Here is a 19,194-nt window from a genome sequence, read left to right as displayed (position 1 = left end):
CACAGACACATACACACACTGTGAGCCCAGGTTGGGATGTAGATGCATTCAGTCCCTCAGGCTACATGAGAGACAATGACGAGGGAAGAGGATGAAAAGAAGGGATGGAGAGGGAAGAGCATGTCATGGCAGATTTAGTGTAATTAAGAGAGTAAAAAGAGACGGGGAAGAGGTCAAAGCATCTGAAATCATAAAGAACAGAGGAAGAAGTATTTTTATATCGATGGTTGAAAGTTCAAAAATAAATACTGTGCGCATAGCTTCACACGATACCATATTATAGCCAGAGAGGAGGAAGCGAGAGGGCAGGAAAAAGGCAGGCAGATGTGTTTTCTCTCTGCCTCTTTAGCTTGGAGTGATGGAGAGAAAGACAAAGAACGAACAGATAAAAGGAGGATAAGGAAGAAGGAAATAGCAGGAGAAAAAGTAATAAAACGCAAAGAGAAAGAGTGTAAGCAGGAAAAGAGCAGAGTTTATCAGGGAGCTTATGTAGAATGTCCCCTCTGAGTTAAATTCCCTCTGTTGTCCTTTGTTGTTAGTGTCAACAGAAGTCACAAGATTTCAGGATCAGTAACAACTCACACCTTTTTATCATCCATCTTTAACACAGCCCTGCCTTCCATTTCTCAGGAGTTGTCATGTATGTGTGTTTACACAATCTATAGTACTCCTGTATACACTAATGCTGCCATGTATGTTTACACAGCAATCATACATGTACAGGTTATACACCGGGAAGCAGCAAAAAAAAAAAAAAAAAAAAAAGGGTCAGACTGAGGGCAAGAGACGGGCAAAATGATCAAGACAAAAGGCAGATTAAGGCGGAATGATAGCACCTGGTTTCTTATAGGATAGAATGCAAAAATCACATATCGTTTTGTCAAAACAGATGTTTACATGTTCTTCCAAAGCTGTAAAAATGTATATTTCCAATCCATTAGTCTCTGTGTACGTTAAGCCTGTATGTAAATGACTCATCTAGACAGCAGAATTCAGGCTTTATATAAATTTGCACGCAGACAATCGAGTCATAAGGCTGTTTGTATGTTTATGGGTGTTCATGCATTTATTTAAACAATGTGGTAATTGGACCTGTTCATAAAAAAAAAGATTAGAAAATAGTCCAGGATAATTATGTACTGCATTACATAGTAAAAGTCAATCAACGTCGGTGCCATGCTAATGTTTAGCCTGTAAGCTATAACATGTCCTGCATACACTTAGATGTAATTTCAAAAACGTAAAAGTTTTTGCATAGAAATATAGACAGTAAGGAGTGGCAACCAAGACTTGTGAAATGTGTGGTCACGTTTATATTTCAAACCAACCATTCATCCTTAAACTAGACTTTAGTGAACTTCTTAGCATCGTGGCAGCTAACCCATCAGCTCTTTGTGTGAAGGCTTTAAATTATACATGAAACATGACTTTTAAGGATTTTGTGTTTTTGGTTAATCAGATGTTTATTTTATTTATTATCTTACAATCACTTTATTTGTAAGATGTCAGAAATTGACTTTTCAAACTAGAAATACAAGTTCAAAAATACATAGCAAGCATTATCAGAGTTTGGACCCAAATAATTGTATTACTTCTTTGCTCGAAAAAGTTGACTTTTATTGTGTTGATCTACTGATGAGCTCAACGACTTATTGCATCCTTACTTCATTCATTTCAAATAGTTTGAAGAAACCAACAGGAATGTGAGAATATAACATTTGTCAAAGTGTTTGTCATGTCTCCATACAGTAAAGTCTTCTCTCTTGTTTCTTCTCTCTTGGTCTGTGTCTCTTTCGTAGGTGAAGGATGAAGAAATGATTCTGACAGACATGTATTATGCATGACGGAAAGCCATCTAGAGGTCTGTGCTGGGTATAATAATATCAGTTTCTTCGAAAGAACTCAAACAGTACATCTTATACAAACTCTAAAACAACCGATAGAGTTCTCTCTTTTATTTTATTTCTTTTAAGAGTGGAAATAAAATGGCACTGAAAGTAAATTTAAGAATGATTTCTGTTGCTTGTATGATGCTTGAAATCTGTCCGTTTCCACTTCATTTAAAGGGTGAGCCTGGGGCAGAAACGGAGCTCATGAGTGTTCCTTAAATGAATAAAAAATGAATGAGTCCTTGCTGGGCTACATGTATCAGCATGAGCTTTATGACTTATACAATCACAAGCAAATCATCAGAATCAGAAACAGAATCGTGTGGAGGAAACTTTGAACATTCAGCCACATGGCGCTGAACGAGGTGGAGGGGAGACAGGAGCTATAAAGTGTTTATTCATCGTTTCAGACCCCAGACGACTCCCCAAGGAAGTACCCACATCTCCAGACATATCATCTTTTATTCATCGCCGTGGCAACTAATGAGCCCATCTTCGGTTCATACGTGTGGGGTGTCTGACTGCTTTTTTAAAGTAATCAAAGAAGTTAAAATAAGACACATTCTCTCCCTGCTTGGGGGAAGTTTTTTTGGTTTCTGTGTTCAATCTGTGCAAGAGTCAATAAAAGTTCATATTTAACATTAGATCCAGCACTGAAACCTCTTAAGATCACACAACAAACCACAGCTGAACATCTTTTTTTTAACATGATTTACAAATTCTGATAAGCTCCTGATGTGTTTAAGAACGGATAACATTAACGGGAGATACATGGATATCAGTACAAATAGTGTTTATTAGATAATCCCGCAGATGTAACTCAGGAGCAACTAAATCTCATTTTCTTTCTGTTTTCTATATGAGTGAAGGAGACTTATATAAACCTTCAGAAGCAGGTTGCAGAGGACAGAAGTCCTTTTCCATTTGCATCTAATCTATTAGGCATCCTGTTCTGCCATCCCTTGTTTTGTGAAATGCCTAATGTGATTGCTTCCTCTTCCAAATGTCTGCTACATAATGGAGCTGTCTTGGAATTACCCAGAGCTAGCAGGAGAAAATACAACAAACATTCTGATTATTTCGACTGCAACTTCAGCGTTACGTGATAGATGTTGACAGATTTGGTGTCTGCGGGGATTTTTCTGTATGGCACGCTCACAGTGACACATCGCACCATGACTTTAATTGCAAGAAAACAAGCTGTGCATTCAGTGAACGTTCATTACAGTTGTGATAAATCAAAGCAAAGAAGCTTTGAAGCTTTTAAAGATGTCTGATCCACTGAGGATGATATTAAGAGGGTTTTTAGCCCTTCCCCAGTGGGGAAAAAAAATGACCTTCCCCTTAAAGGTGTGATGTCAGACAGCATGAGCCAGCAAAGACAATAGCCCTCTTCAGACAAATCTTTTTGCAAAAGTGCCGTAACTAAGCTCAGCCGTCATCACGTCTTTGTACATTCATACTGATTCCGAGACTCCCTAATATTAACAATTCGGTTAAGTGGGAGCTTCATGTAAACACACAGTCAGTCATCCACGTAAACACAGCGCTGCGCCCCCCCTGATGCCTCCACTGAAGCCTTCTTGCCTCTCTAACACCTCTGTCGCTAACCTCCGATACACGGTACAGAGGGTGGATGCTCCCACTACGCCTCCACAACATTTAGACTGAAGGTGAAATTTCACAGCAGCGTAAAAATTGCAGCTTGAAATAGCAGTCCCAAAAGGGCTTAAGAGAAGCTATTTTATTAAAAGTAATCCACAGTGTCTGAGTGAATAATAAATAATAATAATAATAATCATACATTTTATTTATAAGCGCTTTTCAAAAACTCAAAGACACTGAAAGAAAGAACAGCACAGTAAGGACAGACTAACAGACATTGCAACTTTACACACAAAAATGAAAAAAATGAATGCTTACATGTTGTCCTAACTAATAAACAATCTTAGTGACAGTTTTGATAAGGTCAATAGTAGTTTTGTGATGCTTTGATCATTGTGGGTGGGGTCACATGCAAATAGGCGAGGACACTTGTTGTTAAAACAGGCAGCTTGTTCACATGTGTATGGGTTTGAGAGAGGGCAGGAGTGGGTTGTCATTTCTGTATTTTCATCAATGAAACTTTTTGGATCTCTTTTGGTAATATGCCTGACAAGAGAATCCAGGCCTAACCTCAGTCTCTCAGCCACTTTTAGTCTGTTCAAATGAAGTCGGGAGTTTAAGGCAATAATCACAGAATGTAATATTGAAGCTTCAAAGATGTCCAACTACAGTTGCATGTCTTTCCATCTGTCTCTCCCTGACGATTCTCATGCTGCGTTTTCAAGCATCTTGTAAAGGCATAGAAAGTCCAAAGAAATAGGGAAATAAAGTTGGCTGTCCTTGACTGACCTACAAGTAAGGGTTTGACTGTGCTCTAGCGTCATTATATTAGTTTGTGTTTGCAAAATGGTTTAAATACCGCAGCACAGTCCTTACACTATAACTGACTTTTGGGCAGTGACCCCCCCTCCCCCTCCCCCTCCCCTGTTGTGCAGGGCAGAGCCAGATGATGAGAAAAAAAAGAGCCCTATTATAATGAAATCAGCCGTATTTCCGATGGTGACTCATCACAGTGACATCATAAAACCATCATCTCCCACTGAGCCAATCAGAGCTCTTCTGGACTCTGACTCATCAATTAAAGAGGGGAGAGACTGGGGTGATGTCTGAAGAGAGGATGTCCAAGGGCAAATGAAGGACGGAGGTAACTCAATTTTTTTTTTTTTTTTTTTTACAGCAGCCATTGATGGCATGTTTGCCTTTCCTTTTTCTTGCTGCATAATTTATTCATTACACTGCCTCTGCTAAGGCAAAACACACAGACACACAGCATTGGGTTTACTCAGCAATTCTGCCTCTAAACTCGAGAGTGTACCCAGCAAAATGTCTTTAATCCCTTCCACATTTAAGAGTCTCATTCTGCTCTAAGAGGGAGAAAATGTGAATGTGTGCAATTTGTACACTTAAAAAAAAAAAGGCAGGTGCATTTGCAGCCTGGAGCAGGGATGACGTGACATGTGCATGCGTGTGTGTTAATTAAAAAACATTGAGAGTTTCAAGCTCACAGGGCAAAGGTCGCAGGCAGTCAAGGGTCTCATCATTTATTGGCAGAATCAAGCCATCCATCAGATTAACAGTCGCTCGCTCACCAGCTCAGACAGTGAGAGAGAACTGAGGGGGGCGGAGTAAATGATAAGGCCAGTGATGCAATGACTTCCTCCAAGGGCGCAGTGCAAAGAGGCAGAATGAGCCTATTACAGTTACCCAAAATACCTTTCTGTTCTATAGGGGAACACATGGCTCTAGCATCATTATCTGTAAATTCTCTCTTGGGGAAAAAAATAAATAAACGAGGAAATAAAAGAAGAGATTTGTGTTGTAAATTCCATCTTCATTTTCCTCTTTGCTGACGTTGGGATTGTGTGTGTGTGTGTGTGTGTGTGTGTGTGTGTGTGTGTGTGTGTGTGTGTGTGTGTGTATCCCCTCCATGGTAACCTTTGAAGAGCACCAGACGTCATAGACCACCCCGCAGACAAGTAAAAGCAAAGGAGAGAAGGGTAAGAGGATGAAGGCAGTGATGGGGTGATGGAGGCAATAGGTAATTCAGCCTAATACCCGGGATGAGAGCAAAAAGCCGGGCTCTTAAAGGGGATGAGTTTCTTCCCTGGATCACTGCTTCGGGGGTTACGGGGAAGTCTTTATTTCATCCTTTATCAATCCTCTCAAATGGCAGATTTGATCTCTCATCAATTGACAGATATTTGACGGAGTGGGATTGCTTTAAGAATAGATTAGCCCACTTCCTGAATGGTATTGAGGTCAAAGTGTGGAATGACTGGCACCTATTGGTAACCACGATTGTACACTGTTGCATTTAAATAGTATGATGCCTTAAGTCTATAGCTCAGAGGGGAAAAAAAAACTTGATATGTAGAAGCTTTGATTTGATTCTGCATGTGATATTTGCTGCATGAAAAACTGCTGCTAGAAGACAGGGTGGCAGACTGACCGACTTGGAGGACTCTAAAGATCCCGATGAAAGCGTGTCTCGACTGCTGCGGCTCTTGGAGCTGAGGTGCGGCGAGGATGAGGGCGAGTCATCGATGTACGGCAGGATGTCATGGTGCCTCCGCTGCTCTTCTGCACGGTCCGCATCATAACCGTACGAGGGAGGGGTGCTGGTGTAATGACCATCTGTGACAAAGGAGAGGAAAACCTTTAGTTATTTCACTTTTTAAGACTTTCTTTTCCAAGGGGGGGAATTCAGAAGTGACCAATACTAAAGTTTAGGTGTCTTGTTGGGAAAACTGGTATCAGCACATCTCTCACTTATTGTGTAGCTATCTGCGCTGCACATGTGATCGGGGTCTAAAACTGGCATATTGCAACAGTCTCCTAAAATCAACATTTATAATTGTTTTTCAAAATAAGACTTCAGTGAGCTTCAGTCGAACAAAATGTATCCATGTGTGCTGTGTTTTTACAATGTTCACCGGTTAGATTGATGTCTTAAGTCGACTTGCTCGCCTCATATCCACAGAGGGTTGTCATGTGTACTGCAGTTAATTTCCAACACTAATTAATGCAACTTTCAGAAACTAGGGCACACAAAATGAGCTCCCCTCTGCATCCTTCTTTATGCATTCATACAAAAACATTCAACTCTGGGAGAAGGCACTTACATTTAAAAAAAAAAAAAAAAAGGCCAAATAAAAACTGGGTCAAGGTTCATATAATTTGAAGGAGTGTTGCGATCTCCAGGGAAATTTTCAGCAAACCTCCCTCAGCCCCTTCTTCTGGTGTGGGCAATATTACTTTATTCTGAAAGAAAACATAACACCTCAGCTGGAACAAAGTGGGGATGTTTATGATTCTGCGCTGCCCTTTACCAAAAAGAAAAAGAGATGAGAGAGACCGACAGATGAAGAAACAAAAGGTCAGAAACTACAATTTGACTACAAACGACTTGTTTACACTGACTCACACACATGCATTTCATTTAAGTTTTGGCTTTTTTCTAAACCTGTTTTATTGCATACAAATTCCTGTGGGAGAGAGTATAGTCAGCGGTTCGGGGAATATATGTGTGTGTGTAACAGCTGAGGGGAAGACATCATGCATCTCTGAAAGACACTCAAGACCTTATGCTCATCTCCTCCCACTCCTACATTCAACATCTATGCTGACTCAGACCGAAAACAGGCCACACAAACACAGACACAAATACTCTACAGTTCACACCAATTACAAACATGTACTCATACTCCTTTCTTTGCACATCTCCAGTCTCTCTTTTATCGTGTTTTATGATTTTTTTTTTTACAACTAACGCCAGCACATACACAGACATACGCTCTCAAAGAAACAGATAATAGAGTGAGAAAAAAAGATGAGGAAGGGATAGAAAGAACAATGCCAGAGTGTCCAGGGCCCGTCTGACCTTCAGCCCACCCACGGCTCGCTCCTTGTACTCGCTGCAGGCTGTGGGTGGTTTTCTGCATACTGCGCCTGCTACAACCAACGGCATCCTGCCAGCCAGGCAACATAGAGCTGCTCTGTGTGTGTGTGTTAGTGTATGTGTGTGTGTTTGAGTTTGAGTGTGTTTATTTTTATGTGCAAACAGTCTCCTTTCCACAATGCCAAACCTCACAACAAAACCAAACTAGAAATCCCGCCACACATTCTGCATTCATCATTTATAGCTTCAGCACATGCCACTCATGCACATTTGCTGTTATTTTTACATTTCATTCCTTCCATAAACTCCTACACAATTAGATGGTTTGTGACACCTTCCATTATTTTCTTCTTCATGCTTTTCTTTAATGAGTACTGTAATAAGATGCACTGCAACAACTGTATTGCATGGTATATGCTATGAGATGAGATTTATTCAGGTGAATGTTTCAGCCTAGAAAGCTTTGAACTAGGGGTGAAGATATGCTGAGCGGTTATGTTGCTCGCCCCATGTACAGTCTTCATCACAGCGATCGTGGGTTCGAATCCGACCTCGGCCCTTTGCTGCATATCATCCCCCCCCCCCAATTCTCTCCTCCCAACATTACCCGTCTCTCTTCAGCTGTCCTAACAAATAAAGGCAAAAAACTCCCCAAAAAAACCTGCAGAACATACACAAATAAACCTGGGGAATCTTAAACTCCTACAAATATCATGCTTTTCTAGCCTTCTGACCAGTCAAAGCATCACATTCACACACATACACACACACACATTAAGCTTCCTCCATAGATGCTAATGGAAACACACTTACTTTTAGGACTGATTCGCTGCTTTTAAGAAGAAAAAAAAAAAACGAATAATACAAGGTGTGAATGTGAAAAACGCAGAGTGGGAAGTGACTCCATACCTGGAATGTTTTTCTTCCCTCCCAACCACACCTCTATGTACCCGTGCTAGAAAGCATAACATTCAAATACTCCCTTTAAACACCCTTACACCTCTTGTGAAAAGAAGTTGTCCCTAGAAACATGTTGAAGCTGTACATGTGTGTATATTGTGTGTGTGTGTGTGTGTGTGTGTGTGTGTGTGTGTGTGTGTGTGTGTGTGTGTGTGTGTGTGTGTGTGTGTGTGTATATAATGCCCACACAGCCCTGAGGACAAAAATATTGAGCTTCCAAAACCTTCCATTTTTAACCACCTCTTGATTAAAAAGGGGGAACAACTCCACACATAAAACCACGATCATGAATAATAATGACAAACTGCAGATAAAATGAGGCTACATAAAAGCCAAAATGAACACCCCAGTTCTGACTAAACAAGAGTGTCTTCTGGGAAATTAAGTCTCAATGGTGCAAAAGCAAACAAGAGCTACAAGGCAAATAGCTCCAGTTTATCTGTTTGTTTGCCTTTTTACAAATTAAACAAAGGAAAATGGAAGTTTTCCCGTCTCTTTGCCTAATATAGTGCTCGGAATGTGTGCACACATGACTTGCAGTTTTCCAAAGGGGGAAGGACTGAGCTTTACAAGTTGGTTAATGGGTCACTATGGCCTGTGGTCGTCAAACACCAGGCTTCAGTCTCTCCACGTCTGACCTCATCTGGGCCCAGACGCCGCTTCAAACGCCGCCTCGAGTCGCTCGCTCTCCCGCCCGTCTCTCACGCTCTTTGTTTGTCTGCGTTGTCTCTAACCGCCTCTTTCTTTATCTTCCGCTGTCCCCTCCTTTGTTGCTCTCTTTTCTTGTGAACAGATCGCCTGTGTTTCCACTGATTTGTGACCTCCACAGCTGGCCTCTTCATCCTCATGCTGCTCGCAGATCAGCATCTTCCTCTTCCTGCTCTGAGCTGTCTTACATTCCTCTCTCTCTTTTAGATTGTTTTTCCACACGATCCCCCCTCAGGAAAAGAATAAGCAGCAAATTTGACATAAAAGCCTACACGTGTCTACAGAGCAGGCGAAATACACAAACGAGCACACATTCATACTGAAAGAAAGGCCTTCAAACAGCCCACCTATTGATTCCTTCCTGCAGCTATGACAGAAATAAAACATACACATATTTACATGGAAACAGTGTTTGGGAGGGGAACAGGTCTTTTCCTGCTGCAGGTGGAAAACTACATTCGCACTGGGAGTAGCTCTTGCTCTGCTGCGATGGCAACACGAGAGTCTTTCCAAAACAATACGGCAGGCAGGGCCGGGGTCTCAGGGTATCATGTGACACAGGTCGTACTTTATAGTAGAAAACTTGGGCTTCAAATACTGTACATGGGAGCTTAAGGCATCTGTTAAATATCACTTCATCATAATCCTTTTCATCAGCTAGCTTCGGTTAGCTGCAGATGATGCATAATGCGAGGACTTTGTGGAGCATGAGACACTTATACACTTATATAACTAATAATAATGGATCATGCATCCAGTAGAGTGATTGTGTACAAATCTTTAAGAACCTGAGGACACCTCTGCTTGGTATCACACCTCAATACCTCTCGGTATACCAAACAAAGATCCCAGCATATACAAAAACTTTATCAACTTACTAACCCGTAACATTTAATGGCAATTCAATTTGGTTTACTTCTTTTTGATCAGATTATTTTGGATGTCTTGTTTTAGATCGTGTGTGTGTGTGTGTGTGTGTGTGTGTGTGTGTGTGTGTGTGTGTGTGTGTGTGTGTGTGTGTGTATAAATATATATATATATATATATATATACTATTTATGTTCTTGTTTTTCGACAAGAATGAACATTTCAAAACCCCAGATTCATCCTAAACAACATGGTCCCAGGAGAGGGTTAGCTAGCTTTGCTTAGCTTAGCTTAGCTTTGAAGATAAACAGCTTGTCTCTTTTTTTTTTTTTCTGGAAGCTAAATTCAATCCAGCACACACAAACATTTTATATGACTGTTTTTCAAGCTAAAGTAAAGGATGTAAATTGAAATGAAAAGTTTTGTTGGGACTCTTTTCTCATCAACTGGCCATAGCTTAGCCGTGGTTGTAGAATTGGCGATAGTTCGGATAAAGTAAAAATGATACCAGCTCTAATAGACCCGTTATGAGAGTCACATGTCCTTGTAAGCTAGGCTGTCATAGGTTCTTTATTCTAATGACATGTCTTTCTGAGAGGCCATTCAACATCTTCTCTGTTTTCTTGCACACACTCTTCCTCTGTACTCTTGTTGGATTGTCTCTGGACTGGACTGGAAGCAGGTGCCAAAGTAAGATTTTTTTTTTTTTAAAACTACCGTAATTAGAAATGCAAAGAAAAATAACGGGAGCAGACAAGGACAAAGCAACAGACTGAAAGCCATGAAACCGGAGAGAGAGAAAGGGGAGCGACTCTCAAAGGAGGCATTAGATATCCTCGATAGTGTGAGCTGCCTCTCCATCCCCCATCATGCTTTTCACTCAGCCCTGCCGTCATAAATCTGCTCTGCATTTATTGGACTCTAGGAAGAGGACGCCTGTCATACTTACACACACTGCCAATACAACCCCACGTCTGGCCCTTGTTCTCTCTCTCTCACGCACACACAATCACAAATCCATTCACACACCTTCCCTTAAAGCCCCACCCGGCCCCATAGGATGCTAATGTTTGGTTACAACACCCAGATCCCTCTCTTAATCCAGCCAATGTAATCAGAGATCAAATGGAGTGTTTTAATGGCTTCCTCTTCTACCTCCTGCTTAACCGTATCCACATACAGCGTGCTAGTAGGCTAAATTGGGTTTGGTAGGTCATGTCTGGATACTGGAGATATATAAGTGAACCCCTGTCTCAGGAATAATGCTGCAATTTTCATCACAACACCTCAAAAATGGTGTCAAATAGACACCCAATGTACTGTAAAGTCAAATAAGATGAAGAAGCAAGACGAGGGCACTCCTTCCCCTGAGTTCTTCCATCCTCTTAATATCCAATTTGGATACAAAGTAACACAGAAAAGAGGGGGCGGGGAAGAAGAGGGAAAATGGAAAGCTGTGGAAATTAAAGTGAAAGCCCCAGCCACAGCATCGCTGGGGGGGACAGACACGCCGTCAGATGAACTTCTCCAAGTAATCCTCCCGCAATTGCGCGGGCACTTGACAGCAGTTAATTTGATAAATGTCGCTATCTTGTCATTAGAGGGCAAGACGTGGCGTGCCGTAAATTAAACATGCGGATATGTTCTCAAATGTCCTCGATATCTGCATTTAAAGCGTGAAATCTGGAGACGTCGATTCCTTCATGCACTCCAAAAGAGATGACTGTGGGTGACAGTTTTTTGGGGAAGTCGTTTGAGGGAATGCACTTTGCAGTACACCTCTTATAGAAACGATATGGGAGGGTAAGGGTAAATAGATTGGAAAGCAGAATGACATGTCAAAAAAGGATTCCAAGAGGCAATTTAATTTTTTCAAAAAATGGCTGTGAAAGTGTTCCATAAAAATTGTTATTTATTTGTATTACTATTAAAGATGGCAACTGGGATCCCTTATTCTCTCAATAAACTTTGCTCATATTTTTTAAATTGTAGCCAATTATTAACAATACCACTTCAATCAAAATGTCCTCCCATAGTTGTTTTCTGCTTCCTGGCATTAAAGACATGACTCAATGGAGAAATCACAATAAACCAATTTGTTTCCTGGAGGTAATCTCTTCGCCTTGGCGTTGATAATCTCTGAGGAAACAAACCAGCAGAAGCAGCCGGTTTCAGTTATAAAGCCCGGGACATTGGCCAAGTCACTGATGCTGCTCCTTTAAATACAAACAGCGCCCCCTGCAGTGTTGTATTCATTCTTTTGTCTCGGGATGGAGTGATGAGGGGCACCGCAGGGATGAAAAAGAAAAAAAAAGAGCATGGCTTGATATTACACCACTGATGGAGGAGAGACTGGTTTCTCATGCTTGAAGAGCGCTGCCCTAATGCTGGGACGGATTCAAACATTGCCATGTTTCTCCGTGTGATAGATCAAAGCCATGGAGAGAGGAACAATGTCAGATATGACAGCCCGAGATGAGTTGGTTCCACCTGAAGCGTTGCCTGTGGCTGCTTGATTGTGCTGCTTGCTGTGATCTAACGGAACAACTTCTTCAGGTTCTAAATTGACTGTACTGTTGGGTTTTCCTGTGACACTGACAGGTGCTTTCTCAATTACAACAAGATTGGTTAGTGTGCTGTGTGATCCAGTTTGTCTGCAGGTGGCACGCAGGTCAAATAGAGATAAACAAATATATATATACATAAGTTGAATTAAAGACACTAAAAGAAGGTTTCACGCATCAAAACCCTACAGGTCATGAAGAGTACTCCACAAGTGTTGTAAAGCCGAAAGTTTGTTTGTTTTAGCAGGGATATGTTTTTCGCAGTATAACTTTTAAATTTTTCTCAAGTTATGTAACCTGAATAATTGTTGGTTGGGGTTGAAGACAGCAGATTTAAAAATAATTGTGGAGTGAGAACTTAGTGAGCTTTGACTGAAGCAGCGTGCTCCTCAACTCTGCTTGACGATAGCAGCTAAAAGCTACATTAGCCTTGTTGTTAGCCTCTAAATGTCGCTCTCCTGAACAGATTATTCTGTTTCATGTGAGAATTTTTTTCCCAAGTTTGACGAGCAGATTTCTTCCGTTGCTAGGTCTGACTCATTCAGTTGAGACTTATACTTACTTAGACCTATTCAGGCTACATGTTCAAGACGTGACACTTACACCCCTGTGACATCTCAACTTCAATGTGAATGTCACTGATTTGTAGTTTGGGGATGAAGTGATCCCACCTCTGTACTGCCATAGTAAAAGAGGCCTCATAGGGGTAGGGGTGTGTGTGTGTGTGTGTGTGTGTGTGTGTGTATGTGTGTGTGTGTGTGTGTGTGTGTGTGTGTGTGTGTGTGTCTGTGTGTACAGTTATTCTAAATCCGCTCATGAAAACCTTTGAAAAGCTCAGTTAACAAGAAATGTGGACTTCCAGACAAGAACAATGGTAGTTTCAAATAAATAAAATGTATATTAAAATGTTAAATTCCACCACTAAATCTAAACCTGAAGTTGTTCAATTTACAATGACAGAAAACACAGAAAACCAAAAAAGGAATTAACGACTCATTAGTCCATGGACTGAATAATTGTTTCATTTAAATGTTGTGTTTCATGAGCGTCATGCTTCTCCTATTTACAGAACTATGCTGCCAAAAAGGGACATTACATTCGTGTCTTAAGTCAGGACTGAAATATAAGAAGGTAAACCAAAGTAGACATGTGAGACAGAACAGGACAATGATTTGATGAAAAGGAAGACAAATATAAACAGACAGGGAGAGGACGACACAAGCTGAAGCATACACACAGAGGAGAAAATAACCCAGACACAAAAATAAATACAATTACATTAGAAAGAGAGACATAAACACAAAGATTATTACAGTCATACGGACAGACTTGAATGAAAACCAGACAGTATCTTGTGTGTTGTGTCAACTTCCTCTCACACTATGTGATTTACAATCTTCCCTCTCTCTCTCTCTCTCTCTCCGTTTCAGTCTACATCTTTTGTACTTTTCTCTCTCCATCCGATACCGCCGCCTCCTTTGATCACACAAAACTTTCAAGCCGATCGCTCTCCTGTCTCGACTACCGTCATCCCCTGCCAGACGAACCTTTGATTCCACAAGCGTCTGTCGTGTCTTCTCCGTCAACTGCTAAAGTCATTAGGAGAGAGACTCATTACCCAGAACCCCCGAAGCATTATGGGGGAAATAAGCGTTCAAATTGCTGCAAAATCACACAGAGACTCTGATTAATAATACAGCATGCTAAATTAGCAGCTCCGCTCTGGAACATGGACGACGCTCATTAGACTTAGGCTTTCTACGGGCAAAGATGGTAATTTGTGATGAAAAATAGAAGATGCTTATTTTTTGGGTTAAGTCAGCGAATGGTTGGACTATAGGCTTTTACCGTTGAGGGTTGATAATGGGTGTTAAGTGGTACAATATATATATGGTGCATGCACTGTCTTCCTCTCTACAAGTGATGGAGATAATCACAATAATAGCCCTCTAACATTTGGTTTCATTCATTTACATGAGAGCTGTCTTTCATTCTTTCTCTTCTTTCTGCGTCCTCTTCCTCTCATTTCCTGTCCGCGCTGGCCTCTCCAGGAGCCAGTCTGCTATCTCACCACGGCGGTAAATCTTGAGGGTAGACCTCGGCCCCCTCTGACACACGCTCTTGAATGCATCGTGAGCACCGCAGAGAACGGCGTGTGTTTCTGTGTGGGCGACGAGCGGCTTCATTAATTTATCTACACTGAAGCTGGCACTTAGATCTCCATGGCTCTGTAAAACATTCTGCGCCCCCCCCCACCTAAGTAATGTGTGGGTATGAAACGCTCCAATGTCCTTGATAAAAATAGAATGAAAGCTTGTGAGAGGATTTTATGTCTTTTTTTCTTTTGCGTTTGCATCATTTTGCACAAGATGCTTTTAAATTTGAATGACAGCTTTTCCTGAATCAATCCAAATCATCAAAGCAGGCATTAGAGAAAGACATCTCACAAAATGTGTACTTATAACTGGCAAACTATGGAAGTCAATGGTAAAAATATAAGTATGAGAAAGGCAGTTTTATAAGACTAAACTAACGCACAGAAGTGCGGTGAAAGGGTGCACCAATCACATGCACCATGTGATTGGTGCATGACTATATGCAGGCAACCGGTCAATCTGTGAACGTAATTCAACTATTCATGATGTTTTCTGTTCACCAGTACTTTCTTTTGTTGATATTCTGATTCTGTTGAACTGCATTTGGCATTGATATGAAGGCAAATATTCTCATTACACTCTGACTCCATCGCTTCTTCTGTCACTTCCTCGTATTTGTTGCCCCGCCCCCTGCCCTCTCCCCTCCGACCAGGATTGTCTCCCGCTGTGAGGTGCATTATGTGAACAACCAGATCAGCAGGATTTCAGGGGCCAGTCCACCTGGAATTTCTTTGGAAAATTTGAGGAATGCATAATGTCATAACAGGCTTTTGTTGAGCATGTTAGCATGCTAACATTTGCTAATTAGCACTTTGTGCTAAGTGCTGAGCAGAGTCTGATGGGTATGTCGTTATTTGGAGTTGTTCATTCAAAAACAAAAGTATTGTAAAAATGTTTTTTACTTAAGAGGCATCCTTAAAGCTCCCCTAATAAGAAGACAACATACATACAAGAAATACCTAAATATTATCACACAATCACAAGTGTTAAGAGTTCTCATGTGTCTGTTGTTGGCGTGTGGAGACGCTCAAGGCCCAAAGCAGGGCAAAGGTCAGAGGTTAGAGGTTAATGTATAAGAGGAGTGGGGACAGAGGTCACATGGGTTTTGTGTTACTTTGTGTCTTCATATGTGTGTGTTTGTGCATCCATGTTTGCCTCTTGCGGGTGTAGCTGAAATCCAATTAACAAACATTATTACGACTACAATCAATAAAAAAATCACTAGCTGGGAAATGCAACCTGCTCTTATCAGATACTGACAACACCCCCCTTCAATATACAGTCAAGTCTTGAAACCAAGGAAGAAACTGAATTCAGCAGAGCAAAGAGGCTGGAAACAACCAATCACCCACAAAATGATAAAGAGGAGTCGTTATACAGAAACAAAAGGCTTAATCTATCCGTTTCAGTGCAGAAATCTGTAAAGAGCAGTCAAATGTAGGTCATGCTGCTGTGAAGGTATTATAATTTATAATACACATACACAGCATGAAATGAAACAGGCGGGTCTGTGGGCTGGGTTTTTATTTGTTTTTCCATAAGTGCTTCCAGACATCAGGATAAATCTTCTCTACATTTCATTTGTTTTTTGGGTTTTTTTTTTTAGCCCTGCACAGACAGGAATGACAAAAGGTTTAGTCTCTGTTTTATTTGATTCAGTCGGAAAGAAGCAAACAATTACATCTACAGTATATGTCTGAGCTGTGAAAGAATATTTGATGCTTTAAAATCATCCCTGATGAGTGCCCTGCCACCGCTTACTGTTTGGATCTGATTTGAGAAACGATGCTGACAGTTGGCAGAAAAATAAAAAAAATAAAATTTAAAGTTATGAAGGCTACAAAAAAAAAAAGTCGAATCGTGACAGGTCTTTTATTTCAAAATGTCATTATTGTTCAGTTTCATTGGTAACATATCCAGATCCACATCCTTGTTATTAGTCGACCATCAGTAGTAATATTCAGTTAATATGTTTTGTGTAACTTCTCTATTCAGTATTTATACTCTGGTATTGCTATATTTAAATACGTGTACCAGCTGTAGGGGTGCTGGTGGCCTAGTGGTTAGTGCGCACCCCAAGTCCTCCAAGTGAGCAGCCCTGGTTCGAATCAGACCTGTGGCTGCTTTTCTGCAAGTCATTCCTCTCTCTCTCTCTCTCTCTCTCTCTCTGATTTCTGACTTTATCCCCTGTCCTACCTCTAAATAAAAGGCATAAAAAACCCTAAATTAAAACTTAAAAAAAAAAATCGTTAAAGATGTTTGTTTCTTCGCCCGCTGAGGGTTTGTTTCCAAGGCACCGAGTCATTAAAGTACTTTGTTAGCTCCCCAGGAGAAGCAATTCTGCAAGAGCTGCTTGTGTGTGTTGTGTGTGCTCATGTGTACAGTAACACCTCCTCTAACGTGAAGCGGTTGGGAGTTTTATGGTGATGGGATTATTTTTAGCTTTTGGGGTAATGCAGAGCTACAAAAGTCATGTATAATGGAAATACAGTCTGGCAGCACATCAGACACCAAACTCTCATCAACCAGCAACATCAAAGTACTGTACGAAGTGCAGTGATTGACAAAAGTATAAACCTATGGCGTTGCATGAATTACTTATTTGGTAAATTTGAAAGGTATACTACCTCAGGTTCCTCAGTCTGAGCACAAATGAAGTGCCGCTGCTTTTCTCTGCAGCTATAAAAGACTTGGCAAAGCAATAATGAGATAATGTATAAATGGCTCACATGTTCTTCCAACCATGCCGCTTGAAACTGCATCAAATCATTTTATGTACTTCATACAGTTAGGCAGAAATTCAATGAATGTGCATTCTGGGCTTTATTCCACCTCCAGGGCACTTCATATCTTCCCCATTACATCCCCAGAGTCCTGTAACGCAGGTAATGTTGCACTCCTGCTGCTGTTGCTGCTCAGATTGTCTCCAAGTAACCAAATCAAACACTCAGAAGGCTTGCAAAGCGCTCCTCCCCAAATAACTGAATATTTATCTCCCTATAGTATACTACAGTTAGCTGACCAGCTGGCTTACAGGTTTTCAAAACCTTTCCAACATTCAAACAAGATCATTCTTTTTTGAAATTTTGAAAAAAAAAGGAAGCAACACTGAAAATCTGAAATAGGTTGTTGATTTAATTTGACACACAGCTGAAAATTATTAAGCCTCAAATAACATCTTACTGCCCTGGACGGAGGTATTTCCTGTTTAAGAAAGGATATGACAGTAGTGGTGGGGGATTCATTGGAAACTGTTGACCGCACTTTATACTGTTTTAGCCAAATGCTTGGAGGCTTCTTGGTGGATTTTTCAGACCATTTTTGCGATAGGTTACAGATGGATGTTTATTTTGTGAAAACGGTTTTCAATTTGAGCATGGTTTCCACATTGTTCTGATTATGAAGGCCCTTACATGTTGCTCACAAATGCCACCTGACCGAGGTTGGACAAGTCAAAGTATTGAATGCAAGTTTACATCTGAATATCTTTTCCAATTTTGAATGACAGTTTGGTCAATCAAGCCACACTTCTTCGCTTTAAGTTAAATCATTTTAGAATATATTTAGGACAATGTTGGCTGCTCAATCTAAATGCCTTCCAATATGTAGAATGTATTTTTGGTAGGAAAAAAAACGATCATGTAATAGTTTGGGAACACAAAGATTTTCTATACTTTATTTTCCTTTTTCAATACTCATCTAGACCCTGGAAACTACATCAATGTATTTATATTCTTTTGAGTACTGTGTGGGAGTACTTAGAACTGTATGCAATAACCTCCTTCTTTAGAAAATGCAATACCAAAACACTTTGAGGCAACACACTAAAAAAAAAAAAAAAAAGCTCCAGTCACTTTACCTCCACTCTGTCCCTTCTCCCGGGCTGCCAACTCAGACACCACAGCCTGCAGCGCTGCTTATCATCAGCAAACAGCAGAACGGACACAAAAGGCCCCAATCTGCCTAATCTGTGGTCAAACACGAGCCGCAGCATCGTCACAGCTCAGGGCAATAAACTGCTGTTTTATGCCGGAGCTGTTCAGGGGACACGGGTTAGGACTTTGCTTAACGGACCACAGAGAATTGCCAAAGCCAGTCTCCAGGGGTACTGTTGCCTGGGTAACGATAGGCAACAGGAAGAGCTATTCAGTTCTGATTAGGTAACCTGTCAGAATACAGAAGAGGCTTCATTCATGGTACTTAGTAAATACAACCAGAAGGGTCCCAGGTGAATATTTAATGAGCGTTTATTTTTCTTTCGCTGTAGTCTTTCGGGCGCAGGTGTACTTTATTGCTGATGTTTGGCTCACCAGCGCTTCAAAACAATGCTTAGATACTTCTTGACAGCGACCAGCTTAATAGAGAAGCACATTCTAATTACAGCTTAATAAAGACAAGTATAAGCAACCTTCAAAACAAAGAAAAGCTGCAAACAGAACTGAATGGGCCTCAGGGTGTACTGTAGTGTGAAGCATGTCATTTCCTGTTGCAAGCAGGTAGCGCTACAGTGCTAGCAAGTAGCAAAATATACCTGACAGGCTGATCTG

At 40.9% G+C, this 19,194-nt stretch overlaps 1 protein-coding gene across 1 annotated transcript in view; it reads right to left on the bottom strand.

Moving 5' to 3' along the window:
• The window catches only part of bcr (BCR activator of RhoGEF and GTPase), an 87,723-nt gene that overhangs the window by 31,530 nt on the left and 36,999 nt on the right, over window positions 1-19,194 (bottom strand). The window contains exon 2 of the mRNA XM_020638093.3: window positions 5,944-6,128. Within this exon, the coding sequence (XP_020493749.1) occupies window positions 5,944-6,128 (185 nt within the window). The remainder of the gene's footprint in view (window positions 1-5,943; window positions 6,129-19,194) is intronic.

This window comes from Labrus bergylta, chromosome 17, assembly GCF_963930695.1.
Source record: "Labrus bergylta chromosome 17, fLabBer1.1, whole genome shotgun sequence".
Lineage (NCBI taxonomy): Eukaryota > Metazoa > Chordata > Actinopteri > Labriformes > Labridae > Labrus > Labrus bergylta.
Note: the sequence above shows the minus strand (reverse complement) of the source record. Positions and strands in the feature narration are given on the sequence as shown.